The sequence below is a fragment of the Ovis canadensis genome, chromosome 13, assembly GCF_042477335.2.
Source record: "Ovis canadensis isolate MfBH-ARS-UI-01 breed Bighorn chromosome 13, ARS-UI_OviCan_v2, whole genome shotgun sequence".
NCBI classification, from domain to species: domain Eukaryota; kingdom Metazoa; phylum Chordata; class Mammalia; order Artiodactyla; family Bovidae; genus Ovis; species Ovis canadensis.
The window spans coordinates 51,368,602-51,395,962 of NC_091257.1; the positions used below are offsets into that span (position 1 = coordinate 51,368,602).

At 37.2% G+C, this 27,361-nt stretch overlaps 1 protein-coding gene across 1 annotated transcript in view; it reads left to right on the top strand.

Annotated features, from left to right (window-relative positions):
* ODAD2 (outer dynein arm docking complex subunit 2) overlaps window positions 1-27,361 on the top strand; it is a 168,585-nt gene that overhangs the window by 9,802 nt on the left and 131,422 nt on the right. The window contains exons 4-9 of the mRNA XM_069547749.1: window positions 651-808; window positions 3,118-3,319; window positions 3,946-4,052; window positions 4,220-4,356; window positions 7,038-7,154; window positions 27,053-27,249. Coding sequence (XP_069403850.1) covers window positions 651-808; window positions 3,118-3,319; window positions 3,946-4,052; window positions 4,220-4,356; window positions 7,038-7,154; window positions 27,053-27,249 — 918 coding nt within the window. The remainder of the gene's footprint in view (window positions 1-650; window positions 809-3,117; window positions 3,320-3,945; window positions 4,053-4,219; window positions 4,357-7,037; window positions 7,155-27,052; window positions 27,250-27,361) is intronic.

The following is a 27,361-nucleotide window of genomic DNA, read 5'->3' on the forward strand; positions in this document are numbered from 1 at the left end:
AAAAAATCTTAATATTTTAGAAATGACAACCTAAAAAAGTTAAAATGGGAAAAATACTGATCTAAGAGAGCTAACAATTTCTGATCAGGATAAAGCCTAGTTAGAAAAACTGCTTGTTATCCTAAAGTAAACCAAATTAGGGGTTTGGAGGGGGGAAATAATCCGCAGAGAGGATCTAGTTTGTATTTTTCATAGCACTTTTTTTTTGGCGGGGGGGTCTCAGAAACAGAGTAGCCAAGAAAGTTCCTAACTACTAATTACTGTGGTGTAAAAATTTTATAAATAAAATAACATTGGAAATCCACAAAACATAAATGATTCCCACAGAACTAGTAATTTTAAAAAAGATGTCCAATGCATTATTAGAAAAACAAAACCCCAAACTGTGAGTTTACATAGGTATTCAGGAGATTGCTAAAAAATTTTTTTCCTGGATATATCATATTGCTGAAGAAGTTTGGGGATTTAAGGGCCTAAAACTGGATGAAAGTGGGAAAATAGATGAGCTTCTAACAAGACCTATTTATATTCTCTGTATTTTATCATGAGACATGGAAATAATGTGTTGAGATGTCTTAAATGAACTTCTACTGGCATTCAAGTAACACTAAGCCTTCAAGAAAAAAAAAATTTTTTTTTTCATTTTTTAGTGGAACAACAGTCAAGTCAGAAGAAGTTGATAAAAATGGAGAGCCTTTGCTATATCTCTCTGTACCACAAATTAAAATTAGGAGCTTTGGGCAGCTGTCACGTATGTTATATATTGCTAAAAATATGAAGCTGAAGGAAGCACAAGCATGTATTGAAGGTGATATTTATACTCCACTCTGTGATTTGAACTTTCAGAAACATAATCTTCGGGGCTGGGGAGGGAATCATTTGTTATAGTCTCTTGAAAAAGTTCTCTAAACTAAAAGGTAAAAAGTACTAAGTTCAGCTTCATAAAAATGTCCTTGATTTTTCTTGGCTGAAATGTTACGTTCATATCAGCTTTCCAATTTAAATGAAAACCCTAATGCTTTACCATTAGTCAACTTCTAGATTTCTAATCTCTGTGTGTGGTTTAAAGCGAGCCTTCTTAGTTTCTGGAAAGACCCGTGGCCTTTAAGGTTCATGTCAGGGAAAGAGACAGATGTCCAGGGCCAGCGTTAGGAGCCATCCTCTCTCATTCTGCTGTACTAGATGGTGATCAGTTTCCTTTAAAATGAACGTAGCCCCTTCCTTTAGCAGAGAACCCATAATAATCTCACTTCCCATTTGTCTCAGCCCAAATACACAGCTTTCTGTGAATCATTACATTCATTCAGTGGGAAATATTTTTCCTCTTCACTAAAGTTATAGAATGTTATTCTTATTGCCTAATCATCTGACATGCAAAACAGAATGTGATTGCCTGCTATAACTGGGCTTTAAATATTTCTTATGAGTAGAAATACCTAATAGTAGGTAATTATGTCATGTGTGTGCTTTGCTTCTTTGTGATCATGTGACATGTGGTTCCCAGGCATAATGTACATGGGTTCTGTCTCTCATCATTCTTTGCCATTATCTGTGTCTGTGAGGTAGAAAGTTGCTCATTTTATTCTTTTAATTTTTTGAAAGATGTGAACCTTAGGACAGCAGCCGCTTTTTATGCCTTGTCTACTCCTCCTATACATCAAAGCTACTTTTCTGAGGAGGGATGATATCTTGAGAATAAAACTGAATTTCAGAAGAGTTAATTGAGGGCACAGCCCATTCATTAAATTCAACTTAATCTGTAAACTTAAATCCACAAAGTGTTATATACCCAATCTGGCTAATTATGCAAGTTTTGCTGCATTTTGCCCTTTCTGTAAGAGTTCTAGGTAAAGCTCTTAGTTTTAGGTCCAAATTGTATAGTACCTGGCAGTTTGGAAGTCAGCTTGTGTCTTTCCCCAGAATTCACCTAATATTTCTCTTCATAATCTTTAGAGATGACAGTTGTAAGGTGAAGAATGGAGATGCTCACTAAGTGCTTGGTCCCTGGGTGTCCTTCTCGTGATGCCGCACCCTACCCCATGCAGGTTTTTCTAACAGCCCCCAGCCTCTCCTGCTAACAGTCCATTTCCTATGGGAAAGTTAAAAACCATTGCTGTCTTCTCTTCATGTCCATCAGGTCATGCTTTCTGAATTAGTCCCATGGGCATTGCGCCTCAATCCAAATGCATACATATTTTCATCTGACTTGAATTTTTCCTTCCTAAACATGGTTTTGCCCATTTCTCCCTCATTTTCAACCATATAGTTTTTTGAAAGTGTTAGTGGCTTAGTCATGTCCAACTTTTTGTGACCCCCATGTACTGTAGCCCACCAGGCTCCTCTGTCCATGGGATTCTCCAGGCAAGAATACTGGAGTGGGTTTCCTTTCCCTTACCCAGGTGATCTTCCCAACCCAGGAATTGAACCTGGGTCTCCTGCATTGCAGGCAGACTGTTTACTATCTGAGTCACCAGGGAAGCCCCAATTTGGCCTTTATTAAATTCTGTTTTCAACATCTCTAGATTCAACTTTCAGCCTTGGTTATGAGTTGGTTTTTAAAATTTTCACTATAATTTTAGCATTTAGGTAAATACTTGTTATATTTGTTTTCCCAGTTAACATCTAAGGACATTGGAAATATAAGCAGTTCAAACAGGTGGAAAAGATTGGCAGTAGATCTGTAGACTGAGAAAAACATGCTATTTTGGAGAGAAAACATTTGTGAATACTGTTCACTGATACACACACAGTTCTAGTGATCATTTTTCTAAGGAGACCAATATTTCTCTATCTTCAAATCAATTCTGGATGTATTAATTGAATGCCTATTCTGAATAAGGCCCTATAGTCAACTTAAACAGACCTTTTGGCTTCTGGCCTATTAGGGTGATGACATATATACATGATATTATAGCACAAGGTGAACATCTCAAGAGGAGTAAGAAAGTTTCTAAGTATAGTAGAATCTGGGAAATAGAAGTTAATTCAAATTGGGCCAGTCAGAGAAAGTTTAATGAAATAAATGTGTTAGAGTGGGCTCTAAAGGACTTTATATTGTATATGGCTCTAGTAATAGACAAGAAGAAGATAATTTTCAAAATTTACTTTTTTGGTCAGCAAACAGAAATCCAGTAGCAAAAATCTTGGGCTTGGATTATAATATAATAAATGAAAAAAATGGAAGCTCACTTGTATCTAGTATTCTTGACAAAATTACCAAAGATAATGATTCTGAAAATGAGATTAAGATGAAGATTGCCTTGCAACTCAAGCAGCTGGATCTGCACTTACTCAATCATTCTCTGAAACATATTTCCTTGTGAGTCTTTCTTTTTTTTTTAAGAAACCTTTGAAAATGGGTTCTAAAAAGTACTTTTAGAGCCTTAGAGGAAAATATAAGAAAAATAATGTTTAAAAGTGTTTGCTATTGATTTAACATTACATTATTTGGAATAAAATTTCAGTTTTTGCATGAATATTTCTAGTTCCAAATAGTAAAATTTTCAGCTAAAACATTCTAGTAGAATTTCATCTAGTTCTGAAGCCATTATGTGGCTTTTTATCCCCAAAGTCTCTTAAATCATTAGATAAATTTTAAAATTATAATACACTTATCATGTAGAGTTTGTCAGATTTAAAACTTGTTCATCTTTCTAGTCTTTTCTAGTACTTTAATACTTTCATTAAGAAATGAAGTGACTATTTAAATGAGTATTTACGTTCAACATTCTCAGCATTAAATGCAAATCACTAATTCTTTAATGTCTAGCAGTGTTATGAGATTGTAACATGGTTAAAATTCACTACAATTTTGTTGATGTATAATTTAACTGATATTTTAATTATAAAAACAATATTATCCAATATAATAGAATGTTTTCTTGTTGCTTTCTATGGATTCTCTTTTAAAGTATTTAAAATGAATTTCTTAAACATATATTTCAGAGAAATACGATTAAATCCAGGGACTGTGAAGAATGACATAGAGCTGCTTAAACAGTTCTCAGGAAAGGGAGAACAGACAGTCTTGGAATCTATCGAGTACACCTCAGGTTCATGTTACATTCTGTTTATCTTCATAATTACATTTTCAAAATGCTTCAATAGCTAAATATTTAAGAAACAAAAACTTGAAATATCAATCCTGTTTTTTGAAGCCAAGCTATGCTACAAGTTGAGGCTAAGGAGCTCCTTTTACTTGTGTGATAATTGGTTTCAGATTATGAATTTTCAAATGGATGTCGAGCCCCACCTTGGAGACAGATTAAAGGCGAAATTTGTTACGTGCTGGTGAAACCTCACGATGCTGAAACTTTGTGTGTTACTTGCAGCAAAGAAGGAGTGTTTTTAAATGGTGTAAGTAATTTTTTGTAAAAAACTAGTATTTACTTTACTCCTGAGGTTGATTTGTAAGTGCAGGCATGTCTCCAGGATTCAACCCCAAAACCAGGCAATTGAAGGATTGTCCTGTGGGATTCAAGCAGATCCCTTTGCTGTGTTTGCTGCCTCAGTGTCCCCTACAGGTCCTCAAGTTAGCGTTCTAGGAAGTGACCTTCATAGTGACCCATTCGGCTATCTAAAACTAAAACCTCTTTAACATGATCAGTTTGCTGATTAATGATACAAGTATTAGAGGGAAAAAAATAAGTCAAAAAAGGAGCTCCAAGGAATGCAAAAGCCATAACTGGCTTCTGTCCTCAGCATTGATGGGACCAACAAAAGAGAGGAGGGGGTCCACAGAGGAGGGGCTCCTGCAGAGGGGACCCTGCTACCCAGGGAGGGGCTTCCAGGCTGTGCTGGGACCTCAGCATCTCAGGACAGTGCCTGCACGGAACTGGGACTTATACCTCTGAAGAGTGGGCCCTGCTTGCATTTGGTAGTGGTTCCTTAGATGCCCAGAGGGTACCCACAGAGCTGGGGCTCACACATCTGCAGAACAGGCACCTCCAGGCAGCGCTGGTCCCCTCGGAGCCCAGGTATCTCCCTGAAACCAGCTGGGGCCCCTGAAGAGTGGGTGCTGCCCAGTTAGCAACTGGCATCTCAGGGGCTGAATAGGATTTGACAGAGCTGGGTTTCTGAGGAGGGGCCCCAGCAGCTGTTGCTGGTGTTCCTGAGGGATCCTGATGAGCCTGGTTCTGGGCCTCTGGGAAAAGCCCCCAGAAACTAGAACCAACTGTTGCTACTGGAAGCAACTGCCACTGTGGGGTGAGGGGCCGTTGCTGGGTGACTCTGAGAGGATGTAGGAGGGAGCAAGTCCCTCCTGCCTTGTCCAGCCTCCTCGGTGACCTCTCCCCTCTTGCTGACGGAAATTCAGCCAGCCTGGCAATGGAGAAACAGCTCTACAGACTTTGGCCCGAGTGTCAGCAAAGTGTGGGTGGGTGGCCCTCCACCTGAGGGAGGTGGCACATGGCCTTCTGAATCTTCTGGATTAAACCCTGGATGTTGAGGCCCACACCTACTTTACTGAACTTGGCTGGAAGGAGCAGCTCAGCTTTCTTCTCTGCAAAGCCCTGCCCTCGCTGTCTTCATGTAAACTTGGGACTCGCAGCAAAATTCTGCAGGGAGGATCCAACTTCTTAACGGGGACCCAGCCTTCCCAGAGGACTGTTTGGAGAGTGCTCATGCCTCGGCCTGGGTGGGTATCGAGATGCGGAGCCGTATTCTTAGTGGCAGGAGGCACTTCTTCTAACCTGCCTTTCGGTGCTCATCTTGTCAGTGTAACCCTGGGCTTGTTTCGGCACAGAGGAAGCAAAAAACCTAAATATGATTTTGCTTTCAGTTTATTTTTATTAATAGAAAAGCAGAATATCCAATTGGAAAATAAGAGATTGAGAAAAAAAGAGTAATGGTCTTTGGCCTTCCAGAGTGGGAAGAGGAGCCTTTGCTTCTATAAAAGGCTGTTGACGCACATACAACTTGGTTTGATATGGAAATACCCGGGTGTTCCTCAGCTTAATAAATGGAAGACAAGGAACTGAAGCTGTTCAGTAATCACAAGGAAATGTATTAGACACTACAGTTGATATGTATAACTATGTTATATGTGTGTGTATATACATACAGGGGGCTCCCCTGATGGCTCAGGCAGTAAAAAATATTCCCCTCAATGCAGTTGGTTTGATCTCTGGGTTGGGAAGATCCCCTGGAGGAGGATTGCCGTTCCCTCCTCCAGGGGACATGACAAAGAGTCAGACATAACTGAGCAACTGACACTTTCACTTTTCATATATATATGTGTATGTGTGTGTATATATGTATATGGTGGTGTGCAACTCTGTGACCCCGTGGACTGAAGCCCACCAGGCTCCTCTGTCCACAGAATTCTCCAGGCAAGAATACTGGAGTGGTTACCTTTACCTCCTCCAGGGGATCTTCCTGACCCAAGGAATCGAACTCAGGTCTCCTGCATTGCTGTCTGAGCCACCTGGGAAGTTACATATATATACACATACACAGACACAGTTATATATGTAACATACTACAGTGTATGGGTATGTATACGTATATATATATGCAAACACACATATATGGTATAGGAACAGGAATGGAAAGAGACAAGAAAGCCAGACAGATGGTACATGGAGGTCAAACCCCTGGAAAATGAGCCTATAGTAATCATGCTCCACACAGAATAAGAGCAGGCTGTGACCAACAGAACCATAGGCTTTTGTGTGGTAACATTCTCACCTCAGAGGCCTTTATGACTTCGTCAAAGTCTCATGAAGTCGTAATGCATTTTCACATGATAGAACAGTAGAGGGAAGGGGCTTTCAGGTCTCTACTGAAGCAGCAAGCCATGTGTCTAGAAGCCCTGTGTGTCTAGGAGGCCCTTGGTAAAGGCTTGCTGAATGAGTGAATAAATAAATGAATTTACATTATAGTAAGAGGGAAGGGTTTGCCTGCACGTTTCATGTGTAAAGACAAGCACATGGATCCTTTAGAGAAGAAAACATTACTTGTGGTTGGGTTGTGATTTATTGATCAGGTTCTTATGTTGCTAGTCCATTAATTACAGCACCACACTTTTTCTTCCAAAGGGCAAAACAGATGATGAAGGGCAAATTAATTATGAGAGAAAAGGAGAAATTTATAAAGACCTTGTCACACTTTTAAAAGAAAAATCAGCAATATTTTCAGAAAATATGTCTAAACAGGTAAGTTTTATAGTCTCTTTTGAACTTTTATATCACCCTAGTTTTTGGCTACAACTTTCTGTAGTATAAAAAAATTGGAGACTAATGCTGCCTTGTTTGGGACAGTACTTTCAATTATTGGAGTGTTTTCCACAATATAGTATAAAGTAATACATGTTGTAAATGTAGCAATTTAAGAATGTTTCTGGTTTCCTTTAGGTGACAGGAATGATATTTCAAAGTGCTTTCTAAATAGGACTTTATCATTTTCTGTTTTGAATTAATTACACTGAGAAGAAAGGACTCAGTCCTGGCAATGAACCCTTCGTGTTTTGATTATTTTCATCCTTTCTGGGAATCCTGTGATTACTACCTAGTTGGATTGCTTTGATAAGTGTGTCAACTACATGTGCATAAGAACAGTGTTTATGTCTCCCATGGTTTATAAAATAGTGCTGAACAAAGAAATCAGTCAATGTGATATTTTGTTAAATAAAATTTTGGTTGAAGCTGATGTAGGTAGAAAACAAAATTCTAAGAATACTAACATGATCCACTTCGGTTCTGGGCTGATTCTCAGGCTGATGGCAGCTCTATAGACCCCCGGCAAGAGCTCATTGATCAGGTTCATTGCGTTTCTGCTGCCGCTGCTTCTGCTCTATTTTCTTGCCGGACTGTTGTTATTCAGCGTGGCTCCTTGTCATCATTTCATGAATTCTTTTTGTTTGCTGGTCTTTGATCACCTGTTTCCTGGATCTCAGTTTTCCATTGTTGTTGTTATTGTCATAAAGCACATATATATGTAAAATACAAAATGTTCCATGTTAACCATTTTAAGTGTACCATCCAGTGGCATGAAGTACATTCACAAAGCTGTGCAACTGTTACTACTATTTCCAAATCATCTTCATCATCTGAAACTAAGCAACAACTCCATTAAGCAATAACTCTTCCTTCCTTCTCCCCCTCAGTTCAGTCAGTTCAGTCACTCAGTCGTGTCCGACTCTTTGCAACCCCATGAACTGCAGCATGCCAAGCCTCCCTGTCCATCACCAACTCCCGGAGTTCACCCAAACCCATGTCCATCAAGTTGGTGATGCCATCCAGCCATCTCATCCTCTGTCATCCCCTTCTCCTCCCGCCCCCAATCCCTCCCAGGATCAGAGTCTTTTCCAATGAGTCAACTCTTCTCATGAGGTGGCCAAAGTACTAGAGTTTCAGCTTTAGCATCATTCCTTCCAAAGAACACCTAGGACTCATCTTTAGAATGGACTGGTTGGATCTCCTTGCTGTCCATGGGACTCTCAAGAGTCTTCTCCAACACCACAGTTCAAAAACATCAATTCTTCGGCACTCAGCTTTCTTCACAGTCCAACTCTCACATCCATACATGACTACTGGAAAAACCATAGCCTTGACTGCTGCTGCTGCTGCTAAGTCACTTCAGTCGTGTCTGACTCTGTGCTATCCCACAGACAGCAGCCCACCAGGCTCCCCTGTCCCTGGGATTCTCCAGGCAAGAACACTGGAGTGAGTTGCCATTTCCTTCTCCAGTGTGTGAAAGTGAAAAGTGAAACTGAAGTTTCTCAGTTGTATCTGATTCTTAGCGACCCCATGGACTGCAGCCTACCAGGCTCCTCCGTCCATGGGATTTTCCAAGCAAGAGTACTGGAGTGGGGTGCCATTGCCTTCTCCTAGCCTTGACTAGATGGACCTTTGTTGGCAAAGTAATGTCTCTGCTTTTCAATATGCTATCTAGGTTTGTCATGACTTTCCTTCCAAGGAGTAAGCATCTTTTAATTTCATGGCTGCAATCACCATCTGCAGTGATTTTGGAGCCCCCAAAAACAAAGTCAGCCACTGCTTCCACTGCTTCCCCATCTATTTCCCATGAAGTGATGGGACCAGATGCCATGATCTTCGTTTTCTGAATGTTGAGCTTTAAGCCAACTTTTTCACTCTTCTCTCTCACTTTCATCAAGAGGCTTTTTAGTTCCTCACTGGCTCTTGGTAAACTCTAACCTACTTTCTGTGTCTATGCATTTACATATTCTACCTATTTCATATAAGTGGAATCACGCAATATTTGTCCTTTTGTGTTTAGTATATTTCACATACCATAATGTTTTCAAGGTTCATCTGTGACGTGCCTGTATCTGAATGTCATTCCTTTTAATGGCTGGATGACATTCCATTTATGTATGTACCAAATTTTGTTTCTCTGTTCATCTTTTGATGGACACTGGGTTTTCCACCTTTGGTTATTGTGAAAAATACTATGAATATTGGTGTACAAGTATCTCTTTGAGTCCCTGTTTTCAGTTCTTTTGGGTGTACACATCAGGGTTGATTTTCTGGCTCATATGGTAATTATGTTTAACTTTTAGAGGAACCACCAAGTTGTTTTCACATCAGCTGAATCATTTTACATTCCCAATAGCAGTGTATGAAGATTCCAGCTTCTTTACATCCTCACCAACACCTGATCTTTTCTCTGTATTTGTGTTTACTATAGATATCCTAGTAAGTGTGAACATGGTGTATCCCATTGTGGTTTTGATTTGCATTTCCCTAATAATTAGTGATGTTGAGCATATTTTCATGTGCTTATTAGTGATTTGTATATCTTATTTGAAGGGATATCTGTTCAAATCCTTTGTCCATTTTATAAAATTAAATTGTCTCATTTTTGAGCTGGAGTTCTTTATATATTGTGGATATTAATTCTTTGTTAGAAGGTTTACAAATGTTTTCCCTTTTTCTGTGGGTTATCTTATCTTGATAGTGCCCTTTGGTATACAAACATTTTAAATTTTGATAAAGATTGATTTATATTTTTTCTTTTGTTACTTGTGCTTTTGGTATCATATTTAAGGAACCATTGCTAAATCTGTCATAATAAAGATTTGCCCTTAACTTTTCTACCTTTCTACAGTTTTTGTTTTAGTTCTCTCAAGTTTAGGTCTTTGATTCATCTGGAGTTAGGTTTTGTGTATAGTGTTAGGGTCTACATTCACTCCTTTGCATATGGATGTTTGGTTTTCCCAGCACCATTTGTTTCACAGATTCTTCTTCCCCCACTGAATGGTCTTGTCATCCTCATTAAAAATAAATTAACTATAAATTTCAAGGCGTATTTTTAGGCTCTCAACCCAATCCCATCGGTCTGTATGTGTATCTGTATACCAGTCCCATACTCTTGACTATCATAGCTTTCTGTTAGTTTTGAAATCAGGAAGTATGAATCCTCAAACTTTGTCCTTGTTTTTTCAAGACCGTTTTGGTTATTTGGGGTCCCTTGACTTTCTGTGTGGATTTTAGTCTTGGTTTTACTATTTCTGAGAAAAACATCATTGAGATTTTCATACGGATTGTATTGACTCTGTAGATTGCTTTGTATAGTATAGTCATCTTAATAATATTATCTTTTAACTGATGAATGTGGAATGTTTTCCCACTTGTTTATGTCTACTTTAACTTCTTTCAGCAGTATTTTGTAGTTTTCATGTAAGTCTTTTGTCTTTTTAGTTAAATTTATCCCTAAGTATTTTATTCTCTTTGATGCTTTCACAAATAGAGTTGTTTTCTTAATTTCCTTTTTGATTGTCCACTGCTAGCTTATAGACGATGGCACCCTGCTCCAGTACTCTTGCCTGGAAAATCCCATGGATGGAGGAGCGTGGTGGGCTGCAGTCCATGGGGTTGCAAAGAGTCGGACACAACTGAGCGACTTCAGTTTCACTTTTCACTTTCACTTTCATGCATTGGAGAAGGAAATGGCAACCCACTCCAGTGTTCTTGCCTGGAGAATCCCAGGAACAAGGGAGCCTGGAGGGCTGCCGTCTATGGGATCGCACAGAGTCAGACACGACTGAAGTGACTTAGCAGCAGCAGCAGCAGCAGCAGCAGCATATAGAAATACAACTGATACTTAGGAGTGTTAAAATCAGAAGTAATTTTTGAATGTGAAATTCAAAATTGAATCCAGCTAATTTGCCAAATTTATTTAATACAGTTTCTTTTGATTCTTTAGGTTTTTCTACGTATAAGATCATGTCATCTGTGAACAGAGATAGTTTACATTTTTTTTTCCCATTTGGATGTTTTAAATTTCTTTTTCTTACCAAATTCCATGGCTAGAACTCTCAGAACTATGCTGAATAGAAGTGGCGAAAGTAGATTCCTGGTCTTACTCCTGATCTTAGGGGAAATGCTTTCAGGCTTTTGCTATTGAATATGATGTTAGTTGTGGGCTTTCCATATATGGCCTTTATCATCTCATCAGTTTTCTTTTTCTTGGTGTACCCCATCATTTTGGTAGTGCTTCCTGAGTAAAAGAGGCACATAGGAGGAGAAAAATTGATGGTTAGCATGTTTGAAAATATCTTTATTCTTCTCTCTTAGTTGTTGTTTCTGTAATGACAGTTTCAAAATAATTTTTTTCTTAGAATTTTAAAAGCATTTTCCTATGTGACCTGTTTGTTTTGGCTTTTCTCATAGAATGAGCCTTTAGGATTTTCTCTTATCCCTGATGTTCTATAATTTTCATGATGATATGGTTGGTGCTGATTTCTGTTTGTTTTTCATTAATGATGACATATGTCTTTTAGAACTGGAAAATATTTTTGTATTACATCTTTAATCATTTTTTTTCCCTCTCTGTTCTCTTTGTTCTCTTCATGAGATTCTAGTTGGATTTGAGGCCTCTGAGGTTGATCTTCTGATTTTCTTTTCTCTCATACACCCCACCCCACTTTCTGGAAATACACCTTTACTTTGTCTTCCAAACATTGTGTAAATCTTTAAAATTTAAGCTTTCATATTTTTAATGTTTTGTTTTGGGTGTTAATATTTTTTCAGACCATATTCTTTCATTTCTCTTGGGTAAAACGTAGGACTGAAACGGCAAGGTTATGTGGTGGTTATACGTTTAACTTTTTAAATGGTTGGTAAACTGCTTGCCAAAGCGATTGTAACATTTTCCATCCACTCTGTGCACCAGACTGACAGCTGTGCCACATGCTTGTCAATGAGTGGTACTGCCAGTCCTTTATTTTAGACTTTCTCTAATAGGTGTGTACCACTATCTCACTGAATTTTAATTTGCACTTCTTGAAGGGATCTTCTTATATGCTAATTGAATGTGATTCATATATCTTAAGTGGTAAAGTGTATATTCAGATCTTTTGCCCATTTCTTATTTTTTTAAAAAATTTCTTATTATTTAGTTGTGAGATATATACCTACCTACCTACATACATACACACATACATATAAGTTTATATTTTCTTTCAGAGAGGGGATTTGTAAAATATTTCCTCCCAGGGGGTGACTTGTCATTTTATCCTCCAAAAAGTCTTTCAAAGAACAAATGTCCTCAATATTGATGAAGTCCAACTTACTTTTTAGAGTGTTATATCTAACAAAGCTTTACCAAATCCAGTGTCACAAAGATTTTCTCCAGTGTTTTTTTTCTAAAAGTTTTTAAATGTTAGGTTTTATATCCAGGCATATGATTCAGTTTAATGTATTTTTTGTACATGGTGTGAGGTGTGGATCAGAGTTCACTTTTTTCTTCTGCATGCAGACACCTAATTGTTCCAGCATCATTTGTTGGAAAAGAATTTCCCTTTCTTTGCCCAGTTGTCCGTTTGTATGGGTGTATTTCCACTCCACTGATCTGTTTATTTTTATATCAGAGCCACGCTGTCTTGGTTACTGTAGTCAGTCAGTCTTGGTTCAGGTATTGTCAGTCCTCCAATGTGGCTGCTGTTCTTCAGAGTTGCCAGCTGTTATGTATCTTCTGCATGTCCATTCCAATTTTTTAGTCAGCTTGTCAGTTTTTTCATAAAAACCCCAAAGGATTTATGAATGATACTGTATTGAATCTATAGATCAATTTAAGAACTGACATCTTAACAGTATTGGAGTTTCCAGGTCATGGAACTCAGTGTCTCTCCCTGTTTAATGTTACTCAGCATGTCTCTCCATCTTATTCAGTTTCTCTCAGCACTGTTTTGTAACTTACAACACACGTCTTACACATCTCTCGTGAAACATCTGCAAATATTTCCTATTTTGGGGCTGTTGTTAAACGATAGCTTTAAGGTTTCGATTTCTGGTTATTTGTTGCTACTATATAAAATGCACTTTTGTATATTGATTTCATATCCTGAAACCTTGCTAAAGTCACTTAATAGTTTTGTCTGGTTTGTAGATTCTGAGGGGTTTTCTACATAGATGATCACATTGTCTCTGAATAAAGATCATTTTACCGCTTCCTTTCCAATTTCCATCATTTTATTTCTTTTTCTTTCCTTAATGCACTAGCTGGAACCTCCAGTATAGAACTGAGTAGATGTGGTTTTTTATTCCTTGTGGTAAAGGGAAAACTTTCAGTTTCTAATTATTGTCACCTATCAGCTTTTCATAGACGAAATTTATAAGGTTGAGGAAGTTCCCCTCTATCAAAGTTGTTGAGAACTTTATTAGGATTGGATGTTAGATTTTATCAAATGATATTTCTGTACCTATTGCATTAGTCATTTTATTTTATTTTTTAGTTTAACTTGGTTAATTATATTGATTTTTGAAAGAGAAACCAGCCTTACATTTCTGGGACTACATTTGTACAGGGTGTATTATCCTTTTTATTTATTTATTTAAAATTTTAAATTTGCTAACATTTTATCAAGAAGTTTTACATCTGTTTAGGATTATCAATGTGTGGATTATCAATGGTAGATTTCTTTTCTTCAATATCTTTGTCTGGTTTGAGTATCAGATTAATACTGGCCTTATAGAATGAGTTGGAAGATTTTATCTCCCATTCAGTTTTCTGGAAGAGTGCTTAGAATTGGTGTCCTGTCTTAACTGTTTGTGGAATTCACCAGTGAAGCCATCTGGGCCTGGAGTGTTCACTGTGGGGAGATTTCTAACTACGAATTCAATGTACTTACTAGTTATAGGGCCTTTCAGGTTATGTTTCTTCTTGAGGGTGCTTGCTAGGTTGTTTTTAAAGGAATGTGTATCCCTTTTGTCTAAAGTTGTTGAACTGATTGGTATAAATCTGTTTATAGTATTCTTTTGTTAACCTTTTAACAGCTGTAGAAGCTGTAACTATTGTTACCTGTCTCGTGCCTGATATATTTTTTTTTTAGTTTTTTAATTTTAAAATCTTTAATTCTTACATGCGTTCCCAAACATGAACCCCCCTCCCACCTCCCTCCCCATAACATCTCTGTGGGTCATCCCCATGCACCAGCCCCAAGCATGCTGTATCCTGCATCAGACATAGACTGGCGATTTAATTCTTACATGATAGTATACATGTTAGAATGCCATTCTCCCAAATCATCCCACCCTCTCCCTCTCCCTCTGAGTCCAAAAGTCCGTTATACACATCTGTGTCTTTTTTCCTGTCTTGCACACAGGGTCGTCATTGCCATCTTTCTAAATTCCATATATATGTGTTAGTATACTGTATTGGTGTTTTTCTTTCTGGCTTACTTCACTCTGTATAATCGGCTCCAGTTTCATCCATCTCATCAGAACTGATTCAAATGAATTCTTTTTAACGGCTGAGTAATACTCCATTGTGTATATGTACCACAGCTTTCTTATCCATTCATCTGCTGATGGACATCTAAGTTGTTTCCATGTCCTGGCTATTATAAACAGTGCTGCGATGAACATTGGGGTACATGTGTCTCTTTCTATTCTGGTTTCCTCGGTGTGTATGCCCAGCAGTGGGATTGCTGGGTCATAAGGTAGTTCTATTTGCAATTTTTTAAGGAATCTCCACACTGTTCTCCATAGTGGCTGTACTAGTTTGCATTCCCACCAACAGTGTAGGAGGGTTCCCTTTTCTCCACACCCTCTTCAGCATTTATTGCTTGCAGATTTTTGGATCGCAACCATTCTGACTGGTGTGAAGTGGTACCTCACTGTGGTTTTGATTTGCATTTCTCTAATAATAAGTGATGTTGAGCATCTTTTCATGTGTTTGTTAGCCATCCGTATGTCTTCTTTGGAGAAATGTCTATTTAGTTCTTTGGCCCATTTTTTGATTGGGTCGTTTATTTTTCTGGAATTGAGCTGCATAAGTTGCTTGTATATTTTTGAGATTAGTTGTTTGTCAGTTGCTTCATTTGCTATTATTTTCTCCCATTCAGAAGGCTGTCTTTTCACCTTGCTTATATTTTCCTTTGTTGTGCAGAAGCTTTTAATTTTAATTAGATCCCATTTGTTTATTTTTGTTTTTATTTCCAGTATTTTGGGGGGTGGATCATAGAGGATCCTGCTGTGATTTATGTCTGAGAGTGTTTTGCCTATGTTCTCCTCTAGGAGTTTTATAGTTTCTGGTCTTACACTTAGATCTTTAATCCATTTTGAGTTTATTTTTGTGTGCGGTATTAGAAAGTGATCTAGTTGCATTCTTTTACAAGCGGTTGACCAGTTTTCCCAGCACCACTTGTTAAAGAGATTGTCTTTACTCCATTGTATATTCTTGCCTCCTTTGTCAAAGATAAGGTGTCCATATGTGTGTGGATTTATCTCTGGGCTTTCTATTTTGTTCCATTGATCTATATGTCTGTCTTTGTGCCAGTACCATACTGTCTTGATGACTGTGGCTTTGTAGTAGAGCCTGAAGTCAGGCAAGTTGATTCCTCCAGTTCCATTCTTATTTCTCAAGATTGCTTTGGCAATTCGAGGTTTTTTGTATTTCCATACAAATCTTGAAATTATTTGTTCTAGTTCTGTGAAAAATATGGCTGGTAGCTTGATAGGGATTGCATTGAATTTGTAAATTGCTTTGGGTAGTATACTCATGTTCACTATATTGATTCTTCCGATCCATGAACATGGTATATTTCTCCATCTATTAGTGTCCTCTTTGATTTCTTTCATCAGTGTTTTATAGTTTTCTATATATAGGTCTTTAGTTTCTTTAGGTAGATATATTCCTAAGTATTTTATTCTTTTCGTTGCAATGGTGAATGGAATTGTTTCCTTAATTTCTTTTTCTACTTTCTCATTATTAGTGTATAGGAATGTAAGGGATTTCTGTGTGTTGATTTTATATCCTGCAACTTTACTATATTCATTGATGAGCTCTAGTAATTTTCTGGTGGAGTCTTTAGGGTTTTTCACATAGAGGATCATGTCATCTGCAAACAGTGAGAGTTTTACTTCTTCTTTTCCAATTTGGATTCCTTTTATTTCTTTTTCTGCTCTGATTGCTGTGGCCAAAACTTCCAGAACTATGTTGAATAGTAGCGGTGAAAGTGGACACCCTTGTCTTGTTCCTGACTTTAGGGGAAATGCTTTCAATTTTTCCCCATTGAGGATAATGTTTGCTGTGGGTTTGTCATATATAGCTTTTATTATGTTGAGGTATGTTCCTTCTATTCCTGCTTTCTGGAGAGTTTTTATCATAAATGGATGTTGAATTTTGTCAAAGCCTTCTCTGCATCTATTGAGATAATCATATGGTTTTTATTTTTCAATTTGTTAATGTGGTGAATTACATTGATTGATTTGCGGATATTGAAGAATCCTTGCATCCCTGGGATAAAGCCCACTTGGTCATGGTGTATGATCTTTTTAATGTGTTGCTGGATTCTGATTGCTAGAATTTTGTTGAGGATTTTTGCATCTATGTTCATCAGTGATATTGGCCTGTAGTTTTCTTTTTTTGTGGCATCTTTGTCAGGTTTTGGTATTAGGGTGATGGTGGCCTCATAGAATGAGTTTGGAAGTTTCCCTTCCTCTGCAATTTTCTGGAAGAGTTTGAGTAGGATAGGTGTTATCTCTTCTCGAAATTTTTGGTAGTATTCAGCTGTGAAGCCGTCTGGACCTGGGCTTTTTTTTGCTGGAAGATTTCTGATTACAGTTTCAATTTCCGTGCTTGTGATGGGTCTGTTAAGATTTTCTATTTCTTCCTGGTTCAGTTTTGGAAAGTTGTACTTTTCTAAGAATTTGTCCATTTCTTCCACGTTGTCCATTTTATTGGCATACAACTGCTGATAGTAGTCTCTTATGATCGTTTGTATTTCTGTGTTGTCTGTTGTGATCTCTCCATTTTCATTTCTAATTTTATTGATTTGATTTTTCTCTCTTTGCTTCTTGATGAGTCTGGCTAATGGTTTGTCAATTTTATTTATCCTTTCAAAGAACCAGCTTTTGGCTTTGTTGATTTTTGCTATGGTCTCTTTTGTTTCTTTTGCATTTATTTCTGCCCTGATTTTTAAGATTTCTTTCCTTCTACTAACTCTGGTGTTCTCCAATTCTTCCTTTTCTAGTTGCTTTAGTTGTAGAGTTAGGTTATTTATTTGACTTTTTTCTTGTTTCTTGAGGTATGCCTGTATTGCTATGAACTTTCCTCTTAGCACTGCTTTTATAGTGTCCCAGAGGTTTTGGGTTGTTGTATTTTCATTTTCATTAGTTTCTATGCATATTTTTATTTCTTTTTTGATTTCTTCTGTGATTTGTTGGTTATTCAGAAGTGTGTTGTTCAACCTCCATATGTTGGAATTTTTAATAGTTTTTCTTCTGTAATTGAGATCTAATCTTAATGCATTATGGTCAGAAAAGATGCTTGGAATGATTTCGATTTTTTTGAATTTATCAAGTTTAGATTTATGGCCCAGGATGTGATTTATCCTGGAGAAGGTTCCATGAGCACTTGAAAAAAAGGTGAAATTCATTGTTTTGGGGTGAAATGTCCTATAGATATCAATTAGGTCTAACTGATCTAATGTATTGTTTAAAATTTGCGTTTCTTTGTTAATTTTCTGTTTAGTTGATCTGTCCATAGGTGTGAGTGGGGTATTAAAGTCTCTCCCACTATTATTGTGTTATTGTTGATTTCCCCTTTCATACTTGTTAGCATTTGTCTTACATATTGCGGTGCTCCTATATTGGGTGCATATATATTTATAATTGTTATATCTTCTTCTTGGATTGATCCTTTGATCATTATGTAGTGGCCTTCTTTGTCTCTTTTCACAGCCTTTGTTTTAAAGTCTATTTTATTGGATATGAGTATTGCCACTCCTGCTTTCTTTTGGTCTCTATTTGCGTGGTATATCGTTTTCCAGCCCTTCACTTTCAGTCTGTATGTGTCCCTTGTTTTGAGGTGGGTCTCTTGTAAGCAGCATATAGAGGGGTCTTGTTTTTGTATCCATTCAGCCAGTCTTTGCCTTTTGGTTGGGGCGTTCAACCCATTTACGTTTAAGGTAATTATTGATAAGTATGATCCCGTTACCATTTACTTTATTATTTTGGGTTCGGGTTTATACACCCTTTTCATGTTTCCTGTCTAGAGAATATCCTTTAGAATTTGTTGGAGAGCTGGTTTGGTGGTGCTGAAATCTCTCAGCTTTTGCTTGTCTGTAAAGCTTTTGATTTCTCCTTCGTATTTGAATGAGATCCTTGCTGGGTACAGTAATCTGGGCTGTAGGTTATTGTCTTTCATCACTTTAAGTATGTCTTGCCATTCCCTCCTGGCCTGAAGAGTTTCTATTGAAAGATCAGCTGTTATCCTTATGGGAATCCCCTTGTGTGTTATTTGTTGTTTTTCCCTTGCTGCTTTTAATATTTGTTCTTTGTGTTTGATCTTTGTTAATTTGATTAATATGTGTCTTGGGGTGTTTCGCCTTGGGTTTATCCTATTTGGAACTCTCTGTGTTTCTTGGACTTGGGTGATTATTTCCTTCCCCATTTTAGGGAAGTTTTCAACTATTATCTACTCAAGGATTTTCTCATGATCTTTCTTTCTGTCTTCTTCTTCTGGGACTCCTATAATTCGAATGTTGGAGCGTTTCATATTGTCCTGGAGGTCTCTGAGATTGTCCTCATTTCTTTTAATTCGTTTTTCTTGTTTCCTCTCTGATTCATTTATTTCTACCATTCTATCTTCTATTTCACTAATCCTATCTTCTGCCTCCGTTATTCTACTATTTGTTGCCTCCAGAGTGTTTGTGATCTCATTTATTGCATTATTCATTATATTTTGACTCTTTTTTATTTCTTCTAGGTCCTTGTTAAACCTTTCTTGCATCTTCTCAATCCTTGTCTCTAGGCTATTTATCTATGATTCCATTTTGATTTCAAGATTTTGGATCATTTTCACTATCAATATTCGGAATTCCTTCTCCGGTAGATTCCCTACTTCTTCCTCTTTTGTTTGGTTTGGTGGGCAACTCTCCTGTTCCTTTACCTGCTGAGTATTCCTCTGTCTCTTCATCTTGGTTATATTGCTGCGTTTGGGGTGGCCTTTTTATTTTCTGGTAATTTGTGGAGTTCTCTTTATTATGGGGCTTCCTCACTGTGGGTGGGGTTCTATCAGTGGCTTGTCAAGGTTTCCTGGTTAGGGAGGCTTGTGTTGGAGTTCTGGTGGGTGGAGCTGGGTTTCTTCTCTCTGGAGTGCAGTGGAGTGACCAGTAATGGGTTATGAGACATCAAAGGTTTTGGAATAATTTTGAGCTGCCTGTATATTGAAGCTCAGGGGAGTGTTCCTGTGTTGCTGGAGAATTTGAGTGGTATGTGTTGTTTTGGAACTTGTTGGCCCTTGGGTGGAGCTTGGTTTCAGTGTAGGTATGAAGGCATTTGATGAGCTCCTATTGCTTAATGTTCCCTGAATTCAAGAGTTCTCTAATGTTTTCAGGCTTTGGATTTAAGCCTCCTGCTTCTGGTTTTCAGTTTTATTTTTACAGTAGCCTCTAGACTTCTCCATCTATACAGCACAGATGATAAAACATCTAGGTTAAAGATGAAAAGTTTCTCCACATTGAGGGACACTCAGAGAGGTTCACTGAGTTATAAGGAGAAGAGAAGATGGAGGGGGTAGTTAGAGGTAACTGGAATGAGATGCGGTGAGATCAAAAGAGGAGAGAGCAAGCTAGCCAGTAGTCACTTCCATATGTGCGCTCTATAGTCTGGACCGCTCAGAGGTATTTACAGAGTTATACGGGGAAGAGGAGAGGGAAGAAGTAGACAGAGGTGACCAGGAGGATAAGAGAGAGGAATGAGAAGGAGAGAGACAAATCCTGCCAGTAACCAGTTCCTTAGGTGTTCTCCACTGTCTGGAACACACAGAGATTCACAGAGTTGGATAGAGAAGAGATGGGGGAGAAAAGAGACAGAGGCCACCTGGTGGAGAAAAAGGAGAGTCCAGAGGAGGAGAGAGTGGTCAAGCCAGTAATCTCGCTCTCAGGTAAACTTGGGTAGTGAAGTTTGGGTTTTTAAATGTACAAAATTGACAACAAAAACCTAAGAGCAAAGATTAAAAATCTGTTTTTGAAGACAATGGTCTGCTTTTCTGGTTGCCTGATGTCCTCTGCCAGCCTACAGAAGTTGTTTTGTGGAGTTTGCTCGGCGTTGAAATGTTCTTTTGAGGAATTTGTGAGGGAGAAAGTGGTGTTCCTGTCCTATTCCTCCGCCATCTTTGAGGCTAGGATCAAAGACCATTCGCGCCTGATATTAATCAATGTGTTTTATTTTTTTCTTGATCCATCTGGCTAGAAGTCCATCATTTTACTCAATTCTCTCAAAGAAGTCACTTTTGGTTTCATTTGCTCTTCTCTAGTTTTTTTTTTAAACCATGCATTTAATCTAGTCATACTTGCATTGAAAGGAATTTTGGTGATTTCGGATATGGCTAATATTAAGATAAAGAATTCTCTTCAGTCTACATTCATCTATAAAGAAGCTATTTGTTTTTTGGACACACATTCAGATATTTTGTCTCTCAGACACAGTGAGCACCTCTCTTAGGCATGGCAGTGGTAAGATGTTGGGAACGCTCCACTTTCCTGCTCTCAGCAAAGCTTTGACACTTCAGAGATGTGTCTGTTTCTATATCCTTCTGCCTGTTTTGAGTTTATATTGCTCTTCTTTTTCTAGTTTCTTCGGGTAACAGCTTAAAGTCTTGATTTGAGAGCTTTCTTCCTTCCCTACTTTCTACTCTCTAGTTGCTGTGTGAGGGCTTCGCATTGCGGTGGTTTCCGTTGTTGAACCCTAGAATGCTGGCTCAGTAGTTGTAGCACATGGGCTTAGTTGCCGTGCAGCATGTGGGATCTTCCTGGACCAGGAATTGAACCCATGTCCCTGCATTGACAGGTGGATTCTTAACAACTGGATCACTAGAGAAGTCCCTAGAGTATTTACTTTTACTTATTGATATTAGGGCTTAAGTCTGTGTTAGTTGCTTAGTCGTGTCCGACTCTGCAAACCCATGGACTGTAGCCCGCCAGGCTTCTCTGTTCATGGAAATCTCCAGGCAAGAATAATGGAGTGGATTGCCATTCCCTTCTCCAGAGGAACTTCCCCACCCAGGGATCAAACCCTGGTCTCCTGCATCACAGGCAGATTCTTTACCGTTTGTGCTACAGGGCTTAAGTATTAGTCTACCAGGGCTTAAGTCTATTAGGGCTTAAGTATTTAGTGCTGTAAATTTTCCTTGCAGAACTTCCTAGCTGTCACACATTTTGGTGTTTTATTCTCATCGTTTTCATTTTCATTCAGTTTTTGTATTAAAAAAAAAAATTCCCTTAAGTCAGCTATACCTCTTTTTTTTTTTTTTTTCCCTTGAGGCTTCCTCTTTGACCCATGATTATTTAGAAGTTTGTTAGTGTTAGATTTTCCCATTACATGATTCATTATTACTTTGATTCCACTGTATTGAGATAACAAATTCTGAACAACTTTATAAATTTGGTTTTTGGTGTGGTTGAATTCTTCATATCCTTGTTGATTTTCTATCAGTTTTGAGAGGGATTTGAAATCCTCCAACTATAATTGTAGATTTGTCTGTTTCTCCTCTTAGTTCTGTTTTTGTATATGCAGTTCTATATACACAGTTAGGATTACATTTTCTTGATTGACTATTTTATCATTATGTCATGTCCCTTTCTGTCTTTGGTGATTTTCTTTTTTTTCTGAAGGCTAATCTACTATTCATATAGGTACTCCTGCTTTCTTTTAACTAATGTTTGCATGGTATATCTTTTCCCCTTCTTTTACTTTCAAGCTACCTATATCATTATATTTGAAGTGAGTTTCTTGTGAATAACATATAGTTGAGTCATTTTTAAAATCCACTTTCTGAAACGCTGTATATTGATGTATCATATCCATGGTGTGTTTAGATCATTTACTTAAAAAAACTATTTTCATTCATTCTTTCATTTTTGACTGTGATGGGTTTTTGTTGCTGAGCTCAGGCTTTCTCTAGTTTCTGTGAGTAGGGGCTACTCTCTAGTTGCTGTGTGAGGGCTTCGCATTGCGGTGGCTTCCGTTGTTGAACCCTAGAATGCTGGCTCAGTAGTTGTGGCACATGGGCTTAGTTGCCGTGCAGCATGTGGGATCTTCCTGGACCAGAGATTGAACCCATGTCCCTGCATTGACAGGTGGATTCTTAACAACTGGATCACTAGAGAAGTCCCTAGATTATTAACTTTTACTTATTGATATTAGGGCTTAAGTCTGCCAGCTTAGTTTTATTTTCTGTTTTTTCCTTCTGTTTTCTGTTTTGTTTATCTTTTTCTTTTTCCTGGTCTTCTTTGGCTTGAACGTTTTTTTAAATACCATTTTGATTTTTCCATAGTGTTTAGGTATATCTATTTGTGCAGAGTTTTTGGTGGTGGTTGTAGATATTGTGTTATATATAATTTGTCATAATATACTGGTTTGATATTTTACCACCTGAGAAAAGTATAGAAACCATGTCTTCCTTTAAGTCCGTATACCCTCTCTCATTTATATTTGTCTTTATTTTCTTCACATTGATAAACTGTATTAGACAATGTTATAATTTGTGCTTCAACCGTCAAACGTCATTTAGAAAACTCAAGAGGAGGATGAAAGTCTTGAGTTGGTGATGGACAGGGAGACCTGGCGTGCCACCATTCATGGGGTCGCAAAGAGTCAGACACGACTGAGCGACTGAACTGAACTGAATGCTTTTATTCTTTCTCTGATTCTTTCTTTCCTTTCTGGTGTTGCCAACTTCCTTATTTTTACCATGTCCTTTCTGTTTAAGAACTTCTTATTCTTTGGAGGTAGGTCTGTTGGTGACAAATTTTCTTTGTTTTCCTTTATTTGAGAACATCTTGAATCCCCCTTTATTCCTAATGAATATTTCCACTGTATATAGTATTCTGTGTTGACAGTTCTTTATTTTCAGCACTTGGAAAATGTTTCCAGTCTTTCTGGCCTCCATGTTTTCTAATGAGAAATCTGCTTTTATTTTAATTGTTTCTGTCTTATAGGTAAATTTTTTTTTCTTTCTCATTGCTGTTACTTTTCCTTGATTTTGGTTTTATGGAGTTAGATTATTATGTCTCTTGATAGGAATTTCTTTGGGTTTATTCTGTTTAGGGTTTGCTCAACTTCTTGAATCTTACATTTATGTCTTTTTCCAAGTTTGGGAAAACTTCTGACATTCTTAGAGTCTGACCTTATTTCTCCTCTCCCTCTGGTGCTCTGATAACATCAATGTTGGATATTTTTTCTACTGTCCCACAGATCTTGAGGCTCTGTTTATTTTTTTTTCCAATGTATTTTCTCTTTGTGGTTCAAACTGAGTAATTTCTATTGTTTGTCCTCAAGATCACGGGTTCTCTCTTCTCCATCCTGTTGCCGAACTATCTAGGGAATTATTTTGGTTTGTAAATTTAAATTTCAAAATTTCTATTTGGTTCTTCTTTATATCATCTATTTATTTGTTGAAACTTTCTAATTTGTTATTTGTTTAAACTCTTATTATTGATTGTTGCACCATTTTTATGATGGCTACTTTAAAATCTTACTCCAAACATCTGTTTGAGATTATTCCATCATCTATTTTATCTTGGTATAAGCATCAATTATTCATCGTCCTTTCTCATTCAGGTTGAGACATTTCCTTGTTCTTGGTATGATGAGTGATCTTTTTGAAATTGTGTCTTGGACATTTTTGGATTATATTATGAAACCTTGGATTTCATGGAAGTCTTTTGTTTTAGCAGGATTTCTCTAAGTGTAGGTCTCATGGTGTAGGTCTGGGGTACTGCAAAGTGCATGTAAAAATCCAAGTTCCTCGCTTAGACTCCATTGAGAACCCTACTCCAGTAGTGTAGGGTACCTCAACACCACTGGGCAGTGAGTAGAAGTTTGGTCTCCCCACTGCATCTCTGCTTACACTCACCTGACCAGGAGGACATGCTTCCCATGGGGCCTCAACTTACACTGTGGGAAATGAGTCCATTCCTGCTTGGAGGTGGTGATTTTACTGCATCTCTTGAGTTGATCACATAATTCTTCTTTAGTCTGTTGATATGGTCATTGATTTTTGAATGTTGAACTAATATTGAATCCCAGGATAATTCCGACTTGGTCATGATCTCTTACCCTGTTTAGCATTGTTAAGTGTAATTTGATAATATTTTACTGAGGATTTTTGTATCTATAGTCGTGAAGGCTATGGCTTAGTAGTTATCTTTTAATGTCTTTGTCTGGTTTTTGTATCTGGGTAATGTGGCTGCAAATGAATTTGGAAGTATTCACTACTTTTCTTCTTTCTGGAATTCTTCATATAGATTGAGTCTTATTTCTTTGTTAATGTTTGGTAGAGTTTACCAAGGAAGCCATCTCTACTTGAAGGTTTCTTTGTTGAAAGGGTTTATGTTGAGAATTTCATTTCTTTAATAGATACAGAACTATTCTTATTTCTTTCTCTTGCTAAGCTTTGGTGGTTCATAGCTTTCAATGAATTTGTACATTTTGTCTAAGTTACCTAATGTATTGACATCAAATACTACTCCACTATTATCTTCTGATGTCTAGAGGATTTGCTCTCTGAAGGATCCCTCTTTCATGCCTAATATTGGTCATTTATATATTCTCTTTGTTCTTAACTCATCTGGAAAGAAGTGATCAATTTTACTGGTCATTTCAAAGAACAATTATTTGTTTCATTGATTTTCTTTATTGTTTTCTATTTTATTTCTGCTCTTATAATTTTATTTCTTCTGTCTCTTTAAGCTTAATTTGCTCGTATTTAATTTCTTGAGTTGGAAGCTTAGGAATTGGTTTGAGACCTATATTTTTTAATATGAAATTTTATGCTGTGAGTTTCTTTATCAGCACTGTATGAACTGTCTCCCAGAGACTCTGATATGTTTTCATGCAAATCAATATATCTGAAGATTTTCCACATGTCTTTTACGAGTTTCTAGCTTATGTCCATTTTATTAAGAGAAAGTGTTTTGTATGATTTCAGTTCTTTTAAATTTGTGGATGTTTGTTTTATGGCTTACAATTTGATCAGCTTGATGAATTTTTCCTCGTGCTTTTGAGAAGAACGTGTATTCTGCTGTTGTGTGTGGTGTGTTCCGTAAATGTCAGTTACATTCAGGTGGTTGATAGTTTTCCTCAGGTCTTTTATATTCTTATTAAGTTTTATTTTGCTCAGTTTGTTGATTTCTGAGAGGGGAGTTTTGAAGTTTCCTAATTGTGGATTTATCTGTTTTTCCTGTTCTATTTCTGCTTTATGTCTTTTGAAATTCTATTGTGAACATAATTAGAATTGGGTGGTAATTGGCTCTGTCATTATGTGTCTCTCTCTTTACCTCTGATAATATTATTTGTTTTGAAGTCCCTTTTTGTCTGATGTTAATATAGGCATTTCTGCTTTGATCACTGATTTCATAGAATATTTTTCTTCAGCCTTTTACTTATAATGTATTTATATCTTTATGTATAAAATGGTTTCTTTTAGACTACAAATAATTAGGTTTTCCTTTTACATCCAATCTGATGATTTCTTTTAATTGAAGTCTTTAAATCACTTTCATTTAAAGTTCCTACTGGTAGAGTTAAATTAAATTTACTATTTTGCTATTTGCTTTTATTAGTGCCATTTATTCTTTGTCTCCTTTTTTTCTTCCCCTTTTGGATTAATTGAACTTCTAGAAATGATTCCATTTTGTTTATGGTATTAGTTCATCAGTTATGCTACTTTTTAAAAGTATCTCACTTGGGCATATATGTGTCTAATTTATAGAGTGTGCCTTTGAACAATACTGTGCAGTTTTACCACTGGTCTAAGAACCTTACAAGTGGCTTCAAATGCCACTCCCAGTCCTTTGTACTATTGTAGTCATGAATTTTACTTCCAATATGCTAGTAACCCCTCACCACAAAGAGTCTTTTATATTTATTTTTATCATTTCAGCATTATTTTATATAGATCTATGTTCTGTCTAGTATGAGATTCCTTCTGACAGAACAGCTCCATGAACAGTTTTTATCCTAGGTCTTTCTGACAGTGAATTCTCTCAGCTTTTCTCCATCTGTGAATGTCTATTTTATCCTTATTTTCAAAAGATTTTTTTTCCTCTGTATAGAATTTTGAGTTGAGAGGATGTGAATTTTTTTCCTTTTCATCACCTTAACTGTATCCCTCCCTTGTCTTCTGGATTGCATTGTCTCTGATGAGAAGTGTGTTTTAATTGTTATGTTTTTCCTCTGTCTATAAAGTGTCTTCAGTTTCTGGCTACCTGCAAGATAATCTCTTTATCCTTGGTCTCAGCAATTTGACTAAGATGCATCTCAGCCTTTATAGGGTTTGAGTATAATTTTTTTCAGGTGGTGGTGAGGAGTGAGTCAATCCAGCAGCCCTGTTGCAGTATCTGTGTGGGCTGCATAAGAGCTATGAGTTTAGGATCATCCCATTACTGTCAGCCTAACTCCAGTAGAGGGCTTAGTCTTGAAGTTGCCCAGATTCAATTTGTGTTGCTAAGCAACACAAGTTAGAGCATCTTGAGACATCTTAAATTTATCACTAGGGTGGCGAATTTTCAGATCGCATGAGATAATTCAGAAGTGGTATCATTATAAAAATATGCTTTTTTTTCTTTTTTTATTAATTGAAGGAAATTAAATTCAGTGAACAACCACAAAAGGATCAGCCTAATGAGGCACCTAAGGAGGAAGTGGCCATTACACATAAAACTAGTATTACTTCCCGCAAGAGTACACAGGAGAAGAACCGAATTAATCTGGGAAGGAGTCAACTGACCAAGAGATTGGAGCCAAGTTTAAACTGGAGGACCAGTGTCAGTTCCAAAGAGTAGGTAGATATTAACATAATGGGTTTTCTGATACATACTTCCCTACCACATGTTTATCTAACTTTTCACATAACTTTATTTCACTGGAGGAAAATACAGAGTATATACATA